This window comes from Acanthaster planci, linkage group LG03 (assembly GCF_054643075.1).
Source record: "Acanthaster planci isolate LZ-2023a linkage group LG03, COTS_SCS, whole genome shotgun sequence".
Classification (NCBI taxonomy): Eukaryota; Metazoa; Echinodermata; class Asteroidea; order Valvatida; family Acanthasteridae; genus Acanthaster; species Acanthaster planci.
This window is the reverse complement of record NC_141779.1, coordinates 20,468,393-20,486,590: the sequence shown is the minus strand read 5'-3', so window position 1 is coordinate 20,486,590 and position 18,198 is coordinate 20,468,393. Positions and strand designations below refer to the sequence as shown.

The following is an 18,198-nucleotide window of genomic DNA, read 5'->3' as shown; positions in this document are numbered from 1 at the left end:
CTCGAAAAAAAATTGCGCGCTGCGCAAAAAGGGTAAGTTCGATTTTCGCAAAATTGGAGTCAAAATGACCGCAAAGAGTTACTTTACAAATTCTTAAGAGCTCAACTCTTGAAAAAAATGCATTGCAGTAATACCCGGGAAAATGTCAGATTGCACACTCCCCGGCTATTTTAGGGTATGCTGTATTAAGATTAGTACACATTTAGGGACCATAAGCTCAGCATTTGCTGGTCATGAAACATTTAGTGCGCCCTCATGCAACTTTCCCATTACTACATATTCCGCAAGTATCCTTTTATGACGTTTCGACGATACCGTCCAAGGGAGGCCTGAAATCTCGCTGGTGCAGTTTGAGATGAAGACTGACTGACAGTCCGTGTGGTTGCAAGTTTGTTTCTGCATTCAATTGGGGACCCTGAACAATAGAGGACAATAAGGTCCCCGATTGACAGAGGGTCCCCAATTGACAACTGTGTACAAAACATATGGGTGGTCTTCTAAAAAAGTTAAAGTACAAACAAAAGAGGAACAATAGGGGGTCCTCAGTTGCAGGCAAATACACACTTGGGTGGGTGTGTGTGTGGAGGGGGGGGCACACATGTCACCGCCCCCGCTTTTTCATACCGTCAAAGGATAAACAATAATATAAATCATTTCTCATAGCTGCACCACTGTAATCAATGCAATCGGTCACACCGTAATTCTACAGTCACTTTCGAAAATCATTTCCCCCATACTTTATGGCTCTGCCAAACGTTAGGCTATCCTGATTTTCATTTTAATTTCTGCGAACATGTGTGGGTGAGCTTGTTAACGTTGGGTCCCCCCCACACACACACACGCAACCACACACCCACACAATACACCGTTGGTGATATGCCTCTTTCCATTAAACACGTGTAGTGATGTAAAAGAGTTTAGAATTTCTCAAAGCTTTCTCCCCGTGGCAGTTTTACACAATTTACCAAATACTCCGGAAAAGATTGAATCGCCGCCTAGAAAGAGTGATGAAACCCCTCGAAAAGAGTTGTCCTCTACACCATCGTTCTCAAATACCAAGGTCACATTCAGAACCTTTCCGGGGGATGCCCCCCCCCCCAATGGAGGTAAACCCAAACAAAATTATTTTTAAAATTGGGGCTTATGTAGTTTCAAAATTGAATTTGAAAACAAACGAAAAAGGGTGAGGAAAATAAAATCTCTTCCTTAAAAAAGTTTAAAATCCATCTCTGCTATTGGAAGGTTCAAACCACTTCAAGAAAAGCAAGTGGTCCAGGTTAGTCTTCATCAGCGACCCTAAAATAGGGACGATTGCGGTTGATCGCGCGCTATGAGCTACACGTTGCTCGGAGGAGGGAGGGCACTTTATACAGTTTTAGAAATTTGAATATTATTCGTGTTGGCGTGACCAGTTAGCATATCAGTAAGGCTTTCCATGGTCACTGTAAATCATAAAAGTGAGCGTTATGATACTCTGATTTAACCGGAAAATTTGACTCATCGGTGATGAAGCACTATTCGAAGAAATCGACAGAACTGCCGTGTAAAGTGACGGTGTGCTACCGACTGAGGGCGCAATTAACAGTATGGTTACAATCGCAATCTGATATGCTTCGGAAGCACTTCAATCATTTTTCAACCTTGTCCAAAAGAACACATAGACTCACCCCAACAAAAGAAAGCACTAAAACAGGTATTCCGTGCATCGAACATTCCTCTCTTTTTTTCCAAACTGTAATTTTCATATTTATCCGAAAATTAATTAAGTCTATGCACGCATACGGGTACAGACGTGTCATGCATCTCATGTATAATGTTAACACCAACTACTCGTTTTAGCGTCAATGTCCTGATTGATGGGCGATAGCCGGGTGACTGCGGTTTAATGGCGACTGGTATTTTTCAACATGTTTTGGTGTTTTAGGTGGAAAGGGCCGCTGGAAATGCCTAGAAGATCGCAGAGGACATGAGTAAGGTATGTACCACAGTTCTGTGTGGGATATTAAGATTGGTTGTGAGTGAAACTGTAAAATTTCGAGATTGGTTGGTTTGATGTTCTCGGCGCTGCAGCGCTGCTGAAGCCGTTGTTCGTGTGTATATGCTACAATCACGCGCAAATGGTACATGTACTTGTCCATTCATAATAACACAGCACAGGTCACTCACTCCACGCGTACGTACATTTGCTCAAGTGACGTGTATTTCGTGATGAATTATTGCCCCCCCGGTTAGCGGTTTTCACTGTTTCAAAACAACTTTATTTTCAATGCACATTTTATTTATTGTTTTTCAACGTTTACAATGCATTGGGTTTGGATGATTGAAGTGTAACAAGGAAGGTAATTTATGCACAGCCCTATGGAAAAAATTGTTAACGTAAGTTTGCAAAACATAGTGATGTCAATTACATCTGAGTTGTATGATAGGATAAGGGGGGGTGTTTTCGACTGAGAGAAGATTATAACCAGCTCTATACAAAACTACACAGCAGTGAGCGATTTCATGTGAAAATTTTGTATAGCAAATTCGCTATGCATAGCAAAAAACTGACTTTGTATAGCAACTTATCAATTTTTGTTTAGCAGTTGCTATTGTAATTTAAATCATGTTAAAACACTAAGCTTGGGTTTTATATGTTGATTATTCTTCGCCATTTTGGCCATCACGCATGCAAAAAACGTTTCAGAATCATCCACAGAAGAATTGCATCATCACTGGCCCTGAAACAGGTACAACGGCAAGTAACTTCATAATTACGTCATACTGCGGTACCAATGTGTACATGACCTATTGCGTCCCCCTGGCCATCATTTCGAAATGCATACTTTTTTTGCGGTACCGTCTCGATTGAATATCCGGGAACTTTTCTAGAGCATGTGCGCGCTGCGCCTCGCTCGGTTGCATGCGCTACATGCAGAAAGCAGCACGCACATGTATCACGGCACAGTTCTTGCTTTGCTGATCGACGATCTTTCCTAACATGACAAACGTACCAGTAAACAGTTCAGATTCCTGAGTCATGGCACCAACCACAAATGTTACATAGATGTTTATAATTTAATCTTTAGGTTTATTTTCGTGTCCGTAATAGAAACAAATATTTTGATAAATGTTCGTTGGGAAATTCTCTTGGAAAGATATTGCTGTGTGCGTACATTTTGTTGCAAGTTGTCCGTTCTTTGGCTACCTCATACATGTATGCCTCATGGTTTCAGGATTACCATGTAGGTATCGTTATAAATACATGTACATGCACGGGGATTCTAATAACAGGACCTTGGTTTTTTGAAGTCGATGGTTTTCTCAACATTTTCCTTTATTCCACTGATAAAACAGCAGGCTTACAAAATTTCCAAAAGAAAAAATCCATTGCATACTGTATCGCAAAACTCTTCAATCCATTTTTAACAGTGGATCACAGATTGTCCAAAACATGTCACATTTTGCGATGCGATAGAGGGGAAATCACTCACTGCACTGGTTGTCAAATTTCCCGCTTTTCTTATGCAGGTGAATACCCTCGCCTTTATCATACGCCAATTAAAGCCATGCTCTTGTCACATGGAGTGTTGCATTGTAGATTTTGGGTGAAAGGTACACCCTAACAGTCCCAAATCTTCCAATTTCAATACAGTTTTACATATACCCTTGGGGGTTTGGGTTAAGTAACCTCAATCTCAATGCTTACACTGTTCTCTAGGTACAATGTGCCGTGTACATGTATAACATGTACCAGAATATTGTCAGTAACACTTGAAAGAAGTTAGTTAAGCCACGTAACTTCCATCACCAAGCATGCACTCAGTTTTGGTTGGCCAGAAGAATTAAATACTTTTTATTCAAATACAAAATTGATCACCACTGCTGGTTACATACGGTATATGTAGGCCCTACCAGTTCTAGCACCACGGTACATTATGTACACGTAAAATGCACATAAACTGTTCTAGGGTCATGAGGTTACATGTACATGTATTTGTGGTTAACCACAAATTCCTTACCAGACTTGGCATAGACCACAAAAGTTAGAATGGCTCCAGGATGTGAGGTTGTACATGTATCCCCAATGTTTGAGCACAGATACATGAACAAGGCATGTGTGCTTCAAAAGGATGTGTGATACTGCCAGCAGCGCTGCTGCAGCCACCTACATGTGCATGTACATGTATAGTTTTAGTGTTCAGGAATTCAAAAGCAACCTTACATAAAGTTTACGGTTCATAAATTTACAAATTTACAGCATGTAACTTTTAGTGTCTGTCAGAAAATTTTCCATACTGTAAGTTACCGATAGGCCAATATACTTGTATACCGGTACATGTCAACGTAACATGTTCTCTGGGCCCCAGTTAGCTTGTTAAAATTCATCATGTGATACTGTGTCTTCCACCAACAGAAGATTATCCACATTATATTATGGTTGGCACCATGCTAACATGTACGAAGACATGTACATGTATACTAACCGGTGTGTACAATACATGTACTGTGTGTAGACCTGTGGTATACTCACGAAGTGTTGTACTGGACGTATGTACATGTACAATCTACGGTACGTGTACATGTACATGTACCCACACTGTACACACTAGTACCAATGCGTGTGGTACATGTACATCACATATATACAAGTACACATGTACTAGTACGTTCACCGGAATATGTATGAGTATGCTGCCATCAATTTTGATTTTTGAATGAGTCTTGATAGTACCAGTAATGTTGGTACCAGTGCATAGGTCCGCATACCAGGGGAGGGGGGTATAATTGTGTATTGTACGCATATCCCACACCTCTGTAGTGTAGTTTTGTGACAGATTGGTCATTACAAAATGGAAGCTATCGAAGTTATCGTTTTGAAGTTTCAGACTTTTACATGTATGTCCTGATCATCCTGTGTGTCATCTATCCTGACCTGATGTTACCGGTACCTTGTAAAGGGTCTGTCGCTACATGTGCACGTTTGTTTTTCCAATGAATGTTTGCATTTCGAAAAATGTTCTCAAATATATACTGAACAACATCCAGCAATTGAGTAGTACCAGTTTGTACATGTGCATACCGGTACAAACTTACCGTAATGCGTAAACTTGTACTTGTACATACATGTAGGCCTGAACACTATACATGTACATGTACATATTGAGCACAAGTTGTCCCATGCCCTGGTGCATAAGGGTGTAGCCTTCTACTGAACACTGTATTGATTTAAAAGGCAGTAATTAAATCCTATAAAAGGCATATTCACACCCACTCACTCCTCTCACAACCATGCTGTGTAGGCGTTGCAGTGTTGCCCAAGTATAAACTAAAGATGCCAGTAGCTTGTGCATGTAACGGTGAGTAATTACCAGCTTATTAAATTTGAAACAAAATGACATTGGCCAACTGTTCAGCATGTGATATATTGTGTGTTGCTCCTGTCTTTGTATAGATTTAATTTATCACATCATACTGCTCGACCATTTGGTCTGGGTCTCTGCGACCAGTTTCTCAGTGCATGGCATTTAAAGAAAGCCTCAAGGCAGAGAATTTTGTCTAATGCTAAAAACTAGTAAATACACAGACTGGTTGCGGTCGATGTACGCAATAGAGTGCACACCCACGGTTGTGCTGCTGCTGGTATTGAAGAGTCATGAACATGGTGCCCTCCCTAGCCTAGTATGTACATGTAGTACATGTTACTGGTATTCCATTGTGTACCATACCAATAGCACTTTTATTTCATTGGCTACTGGTTTGCATCTGACAGGCAAAATACGTGGGGCATGATTAAACGTCTTCTGCCACCCACACTAAGTACCGGTAGAAAGAGGATTTGCTGTTAGATCGGTCATATGTATTTATACACTGTTCATTATGCATACATGTAATTTACATCCGTGGACCAATATACAGTAATTTATGCTGCACTTACATATGTAATCATGCCATATGGGCGAAAAAATGCTTTCTAAGAATTCATCTTTCTTAATTCGAATACACCTTATTTATGGTACGTTATGGTTTGTCCAAATGAATGCTCAGTGAAAGGAAGTTCATGTACATTTGTATTGCCGATTTTGGAAATTTTATAATTTACAATGTACAATGTACCGGTACATGTATACCGGTAGTCAAACACAGGAACTGAGTCATGCTGAACATGTGAGCATCTATGAGTGTTTCATCAAATTAGTTTTTGAATTTATAAGTACCTTTGTGTAATTTTACTAATTCCAATCATAAATCTACCATTGTGGAATAACCATTGTCTCCACAGTATTCATAATGTACAATATTCATAGTACGATGTAATTCGGGTCTTTCATGTTAACCAGTGCACATGCACAGGTACCCCGGTTCTAGGACGTACAGTACATGTAAAAGCGTACATGTACATGTACATTACCAGCACACTACATGTACACTGTAGGAAAAGCAGGCCACAAACACATTGTACCATAAAATGCGTACATGTACAGTATGTACATTGTACATGGACATGTTGGAAGTGTACAATTTATGCAATTTTCATCACTGTTGTACCAGTAAAAACCAACTCATGCCTTCCTCATGGTATTGACTTGGACATGCAATTCTTCTTCTCAGTCTTCTTGACCTAAAACAACCTTTCAGTTTCAAGCTTGGGCACCGTATCGCATTAACCTATCATCCATACAGCACTTTCAATTTGTCTGTCAGTGTTGTTCACTGACCAGAATTGACACACATGTACTAGTACATGTACATGTATGTGTGGTACCGTACCTTGTACATTTCATCAGTTTATTTTTAGAAGTATCAGTAGACAAACACTGAAAAGCTAGTGAATAATGTGCAGGTGATGCACACCTTACATGTACAGGTGTATAGGGTACAATGTACATGTACATCATGTACTGGTACATACATACATGTGTACATTTACATGTACCGGTACCATATCGTATGTGTATTGTACATTTGTGTGTAATTTAGCCTGTGCTGATACATGTATGTGGAGAGCCTTTAAAATTGAGACTTCCAGAAAATTCTACACTTCAGGGCTTCATGAGTACTGTACATGCACTAATACATGTACGTGTACTCATATAGGGCATACAGTGCATTTCCTCCTTTGAAATATTGAATTGGTACCCTCAAATTAATTAATTTCCATCAGTACCTTTTTGCCTCAGTTGATTAACTACTAACGGTACTTTTAACTACTAACGGATGTATTAGTACGGTACAGTGTAGTTCCTTAAAATTACCGGACAGTGTAAGAATGACCTTTTTCTGTTTTGATCAGTACATTTCCATTTGGGTACAGCCCATTCACATGCACCCATACAAAACTAGGGGTATGAGTCCACCCAAAAGGGATTTGATCATTCAATTTACTGTACATTTGTAACCCAAATGGAAATCAATTTGTACAATCTCGCTACACAACCCTAGGATTTGGAATTCCATTGCTGAAATATTAACCCTTGATCAGTTATGGGCTTTGTGCTCTTTCAATGGCTGTAGTGGCACCCAAGGACTCCTGGGAACGCACAGGCTTGGGAGAGTACATGTGATCAAAGAGAGGTGGAATACTTGTCAACTTTCGGTTTTGGAACAATGGCTTGTTGCTGTCTTGTGTTTAAAAGCAATTGAGAGCATACCAGTGGGTTGCGAAATCAGACTTTGGGAGAGGGATTTTTCCAGAGACTGTATTAGTTGGATTTTGTATTTTTGAATGGAATACGGTACATGTAAGTCTGGAGAGAATTTGTAGACTGTTAAAAATCAGTGTACACATTCATTTAAGTGTGTTGAATTCGTAATTTCTGTAATTTGTAATGGTGTTAAAGTGTGAGATATGGTACGGTATAGGCCTATATGTAATAAATTAGATGCTTCAGTTTTCAAAGATTAAGTAGCTGTTGAAGAGTACAAACAAATTGTAATACATACACATGAACATTACCAGTACCGTACAGTAATTGTAATTAATGCAAAGATGCGTTCTCAACACAGTTGTCCTATCAGTCAAAATCAGTCAAGCGACATACCGGTACATGTATGATATACATGTATGTATCTACATGTATGTACTATACAAGGAGAAGTGGACGGAATTTTTGACTGTGACTGTTTCCAGCAAAAGGATGGATTTCCAGTATTTTTCATCATGGTGCATACATGCAGTGCTACCGTATGTTACATGTAATTGTTACCACATTTTCTCTCAGTAGTCAGGGCATTCCCTGATTTCTGTTAATTTTCTTACTCACTCCAAGTTTACTCCCTTGAAAATTTTGGGAATTTCCCAACACTGCCGTGTATTAGCACCAATTTGCCTCCCTCCCCCCAACCCGCAAAAAAAAAAGAATGTCTAGAAAGTTGTGACAGGGAAGGGGAGAAATATGTAACATAATTTACATATTCAGTGTCCAGGTGGAGGTGGCTGTTCTGTGATATCAACTTCTTAAAGCTATACATGTTCGGCACTGTAGTGTTATTATTAAATATGAAGGCCTCTTTAAGTACCTCCCTACTGGTACATGTACATGATGTGCATACATGTACATGTAGCAAGTATAGAATACTAATTACGTGTGTACATCCAAATCAGCAGCTTTATTTATGAGCCCAGTACAAAATCCAAATAAAAAAGAAAACCTGTCGGTACATGTACATGTACAGGGCATGTCCATCCTAAGAGGGGTGTAGTACACTGCATATCAAAGTCAACACAGTGAATTGGAGTGGGAAATTATGTGAAAAGATTTCACGTTTCACATTCATACCCACATGTCACAAGGCATGAAATGAATTTTCCACTTGAGTGAAAAAGTGTGAAAATGCTTTCTATCTTGTGGGAAAATCTGCAAAATTTTTTTCCCACTTGTGTGAAAAACTTTTTCTGCTTGAGTGAAAATCTATGACAATGTTTTCACCACTTGTGGAAAAGTCTTTGAAAATCTTGTTCCACTTACGGGAAAATCTTTTCCCACTCTGGGAAAAGTTTTTCACAGTTTGTGAAATGAAAGTGAGTTGCCTGGGCAGAGAATTGCAGTGTGTTAAGAGAATTTCCCAGGTTAATTTTTCAATTGCAGTGTTTTGTCTTATCAAAATGCTTGGAATTTGATTGGAGGTTGACAAGTACCGGTAGCATGAGAGCCATTTCTTGCCACATCGGAACTGTACATGTACAGTACCTACATGTAGATGTACATGTAACTTGGAGAGCTACGGGGTACATGTACATGTAACTTGGAGAGCTACGGGGTACATGTACATGTACCGATAGGAACGTACAGCATGGAGCATTGCTTAGAGAGAATGCAGAGAAAACCCTTTCTGACAGGCAGGGTCTTTGACAGACATGATGCAAGTTTCTAAATCATGATGTGGTGTACGGTATGTGCCGGTACTAGCATATGTACATTGTACAGGTTCATGTGTAAATAAACAGGTACATAGACATGTACACAATGTATGTACGGGGTACAATGTACATGTACACTGTAAAATTACAAATGTATGATGTACACGTACATGTACCGTATACACACGCTAACTACAGATTGGTACCTCACCAGTACATGCATGTACATTGATGCGTCTTCGTGAGCAGGAATCGTTCATTCATGAATCATTGTTTATCTAGTAAAATGTACATACTGTACATGTGTATTGCAGGTTTTTGTCTGTAAATGTCATCAGCTCTATGTCATCATGGAAAATGCACTTGTTTTCAATACTCCATTATCCCCATTGCCCAATTGCAAAATGTTGATGTTTCCTGTGGAAACAACCGCACTGTTTCTGACATCATGTGACCCACCCTTGCTGTATGCACTGTACTGCAGATGTTCCCTACATAAAGAACGGATATCATGTCATTCAGTTAGAAGTTGAATAGACGAGTGATTTGAAGTGAAATTTGTTTGAGTGTCTGGCGTGTGCTACCTGTACATGTATGTATTACTTGTAGGCATTGCTTGACTGTCATCAGTGTTTATAGGAGACCAAGGATTTGCTTTGCCCCACCATTGGGTTTCTCATCACCTACATGTAGTGGTACGGTGTCCCATTCAAATCACATCCATGGGCAGTCTTGGCACGGTATGTTGTTACATGTACGATACCTGAACCTGATACCAATGAGAACTTTTCCCAGATTTTCCTATCTCTTCCACCATTGATTATGACAGCATGTGGTAGATTTTGAAGAATCTGGAATGTGTTGTACAGTAACATGTCAAGAGAAGTCTTGACTCTTTGCTGATCGAGGTGCACTTGTTGATGTGCTTTGTCATACATGTACATGTGCCAGTAATTAATTGCCCCGGTACATGTACATGTACCTGTACAATGTAGTTGTCCATACTCGGATGGAAACTTCAAGTACATGTAATCCGGAGAATCGGTTTCGCACTACAGAACTTCACCATCGCAATTTAGCTTACATTCTGTACATGCACCTGCTTTTGTGCCAACCCAGGTAATTCGTACCCATGTTCACACTGCTAGAATGGCAACCCTGAGAATTGGGTGCGGGCATGCATTGCTCGACCTGCGACATACCGGTACCATAATGCACTGTGCTGACTACAGTATCATAGCAAAGTACATGTAGCACCTGTCATGGAATTGAGAAACCCTAGCATTGATTGTACCTCTGAATTTTCTTCAAAGTCAGCGAATAAAACAAATGTTTATATACCGGTACATGTACATGTATGTAAATAAAATTCTCAAGTCATGCTTCACGTACACGTACATGTGCATGTACAAGAATGTTCACACATGCAGCATGAGGTCAAGACTGGTGCTTTGCAAATTATGTGTAAAACAAACTTGGAAGGATAAGTTACTGGTCAAATAGACTGGTGTCTTCCATAGTTATGAAGTAATTGTAAAAATGATGTTATTACGGCAAGATACCGGAGCCAGTCATGGTAGACATCGCGTATCGGCAGGGCCTGCCCGGCCATGCAAGGCAGCACTAGTTGCGGGTTCCCTGTCCTGTCTGTATGATGAAAAAACCCTAGTTGGTCATGTTGGCTAGCTACAGCCCGTTCATATAGTTTTGGGCTAAGAAGCAGTGCATCTTGTGGTGTGTGGTTGTGCTGTAGCTCTTACTGCTGACTATTGCTTAGGTGACATTCTTATGGAGTTATCAGTGTACTGTAATGTTAGTTAATCTTGTAGCAGTTTAGGCTTTAACCTTAGATACGGTAAAACCTTGTACCGGTTAGTGTCGTCAGTGGGCGTGTTTTGCTGTCGGAGTTGGCCGTAGTACACAGCCACCCACCTGAACACTCCTGCTCGGGTAAGACTGACGATTAAGAAGCCGTGCTCAGCGCCAGGAGAATATTCTGGGAGAGACTTCTTATAAAAGAGGTTGGTGTCTTTAATTAGATATATACATGTCCATGTACACCCTCCTCTTTTAAGGTAACCTGGGGAATCAGGCACCCACCCCGTGAGTAGGGTTAGAAATTACCCGGGTTACATGTACATGTAAGTGGCCTTTTGAGGCAGTTAACCCGGAGAATTTCTAACCCCGACAAGTGCAGTGTGAACACTCCAAATTACCAGGGAAATCTTGGAGTTAAATTTTTTTAAAACCCTACGATAACCCGGGTAGCAGCGTACATACGTATGAAACCTGCTTATGGATACACACATGTGGTATACCGTAGTTGTACACAAGGTACATAAATGGCATTTGTACATGTACAATCCTTAATTGTTCAATTGAAAAACCATGCAAATTTCAAAAACGAAACTACTTTACCATACCAGTACATGTACATGTATGGTATGTACTTTGTAGTGGATGGAGTGCCCCTGCAGTAAATTAGGAGACCCTGAGTGTAGTAGAACTTGGAATGCCCCAAAATAATCTGGAACCCACCCACTTGGTCACATGATGGTTAGGTCTTAACCAAAGAATGCTGTTTACACTGTACTTGAACAAGTGATCACCAGAGTTGTGAGTATGTTGTTACATGTACGTACATAACTTTCATTTTTGCCTCAACAATCATACATGTACATGTATATTAATACAACACTAGATTAAATGTACATGTACTGTAGGGGTAAATAAGACAGTCTGGTCAAAATGTCAGAGAGAGAGGGAGAGAGAGAGATTGGTCTCCTGTAAAGTTGTGCAGAGTAACTCTTGTGAAACTCAAAGGGGATCTGTTGAAGGATTTTGCTTGCAACCTACATGTACGGCCAGGCGCCTGAAGCAGCAACTGAGCAAAGTAGGCCTACATGTACATGTACTTCATTTACATGAATATGGTACACACATGTACATATGTTGTATACTGTGGAAGTGCATTTCACTGGGACTGGATGGCCGACAAGAATGTTGAGCTTTTGTGCAACAAGTCTACCAGTAACTTGCATGCATGTACAAGTTAGGCCCGGTACATAAGGTACAGTACATTGCAATTGAAAGTTAACCTCAAAATGGGGGGGGGTTCACTCATTTTCCCATTTGGTAAAATGAATATTCATCTCACAAATTGTGACAAATTTCCCCCTCAGTGGGAAAATTTTTCACACTTTCTTCTCCTCTTTAAAAAAGAAATTCATAACGTTTTTCACAAGTTGGAAAATTTTCCATACCTTTTTTCACCAGTTGGGAAAATGTGCACATCTTTTTACGCAAGTGGGAAGAATTTTCACAGTTACCAGTAGGAAAGATTTTCACAGCTTTTTCCACAAATGTGACCTGCCATGGCATAATGAGGAAAGATCCCCATTTATGACTTTTTGAGATATACATGTACATGCAAGAATAAAGAAAAATGAATGGGCTTTCCAGTGATACCATATTTATACTCTTAGGCAACTGTGCTCCAAAAATACGACGCACAAAAGACTACAGGAAACATCGCTGTGGTCAAAACTACAGGTACTTTTCAAGAAAAACGGCTTTGAAAAAAGAGCACGCACCAGTGCTGCAGATGTTAGCCACGAGTATATTGTGTGAGCTCCGTAATCGTTCTCGATCTAGGCCTACATGACCACAGCAACATTATATTTATGGGCAGCTATTGCCATGACATAACAAAGCAAATTGAAAGAATGTCTTCAACATTGTTTGCTGGATGTTAAATGTCATTGTTACTTTTTTTGTAAGAGGAATCAATGGCAGTGAAGTTTCATGATTATGTATTTCTGTTGACATCAGACGGGCCGATGTTGACGTTGCCTCCCAACTTTGTTTCTAGATTTCGAAACATTCCTTTTGATGTTAACATTTGCAGTACCTCCTCAGATAAGTGAATTCACTTATTCAGTCAAAAATCCCCCTTTCTAAATTGACAAGTAAGACTCATATTCTTTGCTAACTGAAAACTCTGGCACTTCTGAAAGCTGTCGTCCAGCCAACGGCATCGGATCTTGCCTTCCATACTTTCAAAGTATGCATGTGCTGGTGTCTCACGAGCCGACAAGCAGTGTCTTGAGTGGATGACAAGGGTGCAATACAGTGATTAGATAAGATACATACATGTACATGTATTACTCCAGTTGAATTTGGCATAAAGGTCAGGCAGGGTTGTCGCTTGTGGGCGGTCAAAAATCACAAGTATTCAGCTTAATTATCGTAACAGTTTTCAGTGTTCATGTACATGTACGTGCCATTTTGCAAAGGTCACATAGCACCGTGTTACATGTACATCGCATCATTGTTTTCGCGTACCAGTACGTGCACATGTTGTACACGTACAGTGTACGTACATGAAGTACATGTACATGTATCTTCATTATGTTGGGACACAGTTCATCCAGAGCTGGACAGTTTTCTAAGTGTAAATGACCATAACATGTATATGTACATATACATGTACATGTATACCAGTGTGTGCATGTAGCATGGAGGCATTTCCTCGTTGGATTTGTGTACCATGTATGTACATGCACAGTTCCTTACATGTACTTGACATCTTTTGGATTCCCTGTTCACGATGAATTTAATGCCAAACATTCCTGTGCATGGTGGACAGTTTAGATACCGTAACTTCTTTGGGGAGTTCTTACATTTACTGTAACTGCTGGTCCACATGTGTCACAAAAATACCAGTACATGTTGTACCATGGAACTGCCAGTACATGTGCATAATGTGCATGTACATGTACACCGCAACTTCATGCGCATACACGTACATGTACTAAGGCACGAACATTTGGCTGCTATTGCTCGAGATGATTCGCATCCACATACATGTATCTGCTGAAATCTTCACAGTTGTGAATTGAATGATACACTGTATGGTACATGTGTACAGTAAATATACAGTGTTCTAATCATATCATGTTTTCCCTCTCCGGCCTGGAAAAGACTGTCCCTTTTTTATGTAGTTTATGATATATCCCGCATGGATGTTTGAGCTGCATAAATTTCTTTTACAAGTACATGTACCGTACACATATTGTACCGTACATGTAATGTACGCATGTCCAGTTACCGGTAGCACTCTTTCCAAAAGCTGAGACGTGGCGTCGTTGCAGAAGAAACCATACAAGGAAGAGCAGTGGAAGAGGGCCATTTCTCCTCTTTCCCAAGATGAATCTCAGATGATTCTGCATAAGTTTGTGTGTGGTCTGCATGACTGCATGTTTAGTTTACATTGAAAACCCCCGAAAAACATTGGGGAATGTTAATCATCCCAAAGGCCTGTGACTGGTATGCTTGTTCATTGTATATGTACATGTATGTACATGTACACAGTGGTAACTAGTGCATGTATTCGGAGACATGTTTTTATTAGCACATACCGTACTGGTACATGTACATGTATATGTACGCTAGGCAAAGAAAAAGTCCGAACTGTGTGTGACCCATTCAGTGGTAGCAAAATCAAATTCCTTTGCATCATGTATACTGCATATACATGTACATGTAGGTTAATCATTTAAACAGGGTGAAAGGCCGCTCATGAAGGCTAAAGCTCACCAGACATGCAGCAGGCACTCTAGACGGACTCCAGGCAAAGAAGGACTCCAGGCAAAGAAGGAAGCGTGTGATGTACTAGGACACATACTGGGTGTGCTGTACATACTGGTATGTACATGTACAAACTTGTCCACTGTACATGTACATGTATTTCTGAACATACATGTCACATTATTTACACACACAAAAATAATAAATGTGCACCTTTTTGGGAGGGGGCATATACCCCCTATTGTCCCCCCTCCAGGATCTGCCCTTGAATGAAAATGCAACAATTGACCTAAAAATTGTACATGGATGGAAGTCAAATTATGGATTTGCCTGTTTGCTGATGCTAGCACTGGTTATGTACATACATATACATGTATATGATGTGTTTGGACAACTTGCTTGTAAATGCCACCGTTTTCATTTCAGAAACTACTTGTCATTTTGAATGCAACAAATACATGTACATGTATGAGTACATGTATTTTAGATCCACTTGTTCTGGGACAGTTTCACTTTCAGAAGTACATGTACATGTAGTACCGGTATGCTGCTGTACACGCACTGCACATGTACATGTAGGCCTTTATGTACCGGCTGTGTACTGTACTTAATGAAGGTTAAAAGCCACATTCATGTCCAAAATATGAACATGACTCTGTTCAGGTACATGTGCATATGTGGTCATTTCACAATTACGCAATTTAACTGTCACCTACAGCTGCAGTGCATGTACATGTACCTTACCAGTACTTCCTGTACCTACATGTACATGTACATGTAGGGGTACATGTAATGGGTATGTGTAAGTGTACCAGTAGGGTATCAGCTTGTATTGCAACATCTCAATGCATAATAGATCTCTCTGCATGAGCCCAATCTTTATCTTCAGCTTGCCAAACAGGTCCCAACATGAGCTGTAGGGCAGGCTATCATCATCCCAAAATGCCAGATGAATGCCAGGCATTCCTGTGGTTTTGCTGCTATCCAAGAGGTCACCCATTCATAAAGGGAGCTTGCTGTGAGAGCTGTGATGGTGGAAGTGATCATTGACCTCACTCTGTGTACACACTGTCATATGTGGGTCAATGAGTAGTCAGTCCATAGTTGTTTATGGTGTATGGTACATTTACATTGTGTGGAATGAGCCAGTTAATGTACACCTGTACCTACATGTACAACCAGTTTCCAGGATTTGTAAATATACATTTGTAAATATACATGTATGTGCATGTATACGTGTACATGTATAAATGTTCATGTACGTGTATTATGTGTGTGTACATGCTCATGTCTAATGGTGTGAGTGTGATTGGTCAATCTGCTTGATTGCTCAATCTTCACATGATCTCTTGATCTTATCATCTCATAGTTATAATTCCGTTATCAGCCAATCACCTTTTCTTTCTGCATGTTATTTGCTATTATCTCTGGTACATGTACCTACATGTACATGTGTGTACTCATTATAATGCACCCATTTGTAATGTCTTTTTTTTAAAGAGTAAAAACAGTGTTTGCCTCTCAATCTTCAGTCAGTATTTTCAAATTTTCCTAAATGTTTAAATTTTAAATGTTTAGATTTTAAAGGGAGGTGACACGTTTGGTTTTTTTCCGTAATGTCGCAATATTGGCTAATTGTGAGGTACATGTACATGTACGTGTGTAAGATTTACTGCACAGCTTTCATCTTTGAGTCAACTGCTTTGTAAAAAATCGAAAAAAAACAGAGCAGCATTTTTAAATGGTTAAATCAAAGATCTTGTTATTTACCGGTACGTATATGTGTACTTGGACCGGTACTAGTTCATGTACTTTCAAATAAGATATATCTATTCCTGGATTATACAACAGTCCCATTTTGGGGATTTTACCAATCGTGTCACCCACTGGTACATGTTCATGTTCCTTTAACAAAGAGGAAAAAATAAAACTGAAAAAATAAAACTGAAAAAATAACTTTAAAATACAGAAACAATATGCTACATGTACATGTACCGTTATGTGTACCGGTAGTGCGTTGAGTACCGGGTATTTGTTCACAGACCCTTTGGACTTCAAAAAGTTCCTTTCATGCGTGGACATTTGACAAGGAGCTTGATCTGTAGACGGATATTATTTTGCAGTACACTGTTCCGCCAGAAGCAGGATTTCCCTAATGAAATGCACCAGCCACAAACCGTGGGCCATGCACTAGCCACAGACCATGGACCATGCATGAACCAAGCCATAGTCATTATGCGCCGTATTGCAATCAGATGGACAGTGATACCCATGCACATTGTCAACCGCGTGCGCACATGAACGTGTGTACATGTAGGGCACTGTAGATGTACATGTACTTTGTACAGGTACATGCTATGTATACATTATGCACTAAATTCACATATAAATTTACATCCATATACCGGTAGGCCTACTGTCCATGTACCGTACATGTAGGCCTACATGTACATGTACCAGTACATGTACAGTACATTTTGGCATGCAGTACTTGTTCCCTAGAAGCTGTATGATATACATGTACGATATACAGTGTATATGTAATGTACACATGTAACTACTCTGGACGAAAAGTGGATTAATACATGTACGCACATTGCACAGTACATGTCTATGTACATCTACTGGTGTCCGACACTATTCTTGATGATATCTAATTTCATTTCACTCCAGTAAGCAATGAAACGGCCTCAGAAACAATGAAAAAGAGGATAGGAAAATGGATAAGAGAACAGGTATTTCTCCTGTCTCCCAATGGTTCAGTTTGCCCATGACAAGTCCCTCGTGAGTCTCCTACATGCCTACTACTTGTCAGTCTTGCACTTGGGGCTTCAGCGTGAATCATTTCTACCGTACGGCATAGAGTGCAACATTCTGTCCAATAACGTCATCGTCGCGGATAGGATTCCCAACAGCCTGCAACACTCGCATGTTTACCAGGCGGTCGGTGCTCTTGCTCAATGCTGGCGAGACAAAATGATGGCTGGACGCGGTGACGAATTGTATCCCCCCTCCAGAATCGTCCCACTTCTTTGGGCTGTTCCAAAACGGACATCAAACTGGACGGTGTCGGAAGCACCGGGAGCAGGAAATTAATACCCCGTCCTTAAATGGATGGATCCTGCTTTCTCCAAGATTTCTTTTTTTAACTAGCCAGCAGTTCGTTGAGGAATTCAAATCACATGTTGACATCCAGAGGCAGCGTGCAGACATCCACTTCGTGGTAAGCAGTATTACCTCTCTACAGTACTGTGGACACACTCGTAATG

The 18,198-nt window shown here is 40.2% G+C and overlaps 1 protein-coding gene across 7 annotated transcripts in view; it reads left to right on the top strand.

Annotated features, from left to right (window-relative positions):
• Positions 1-1,814: 1,814 nt before the first annotated feature.
• LOC110989640 (bcl-2-like protein 1) overlaps positions 1,815-18,198 on the top strand; it is a 46,455-nt gene continuing 30,071 nt past the window's right edge. For 2 of the 7 annotated variants that reach the window (XR_002599664.2, XM_022254186.2), the window contains exon 1: positions 12,274-12,410. Coding sequence is in view for 4 of the 7 variants with exons in the window: in XM_022254186.2 (XP_022109878.1) it covers positions 12,384-12,410 (27 nt within the window). In the remaining 3 variants the exon portion in view is untranslated. Of the gene's footprint in view, positions 1,976-9,918; positions 10,081-11,953; positions 11,975-12,093; positions 12,234-12,273; positions 12,411-17,993; positions 18,153-18,198 lie in introns of those variants that run through there. The other 5 variants (XM_022254203.2, XM_022254196.2, XM_087134930.1 and 2 more) reach the window with 5 other exon arrangements.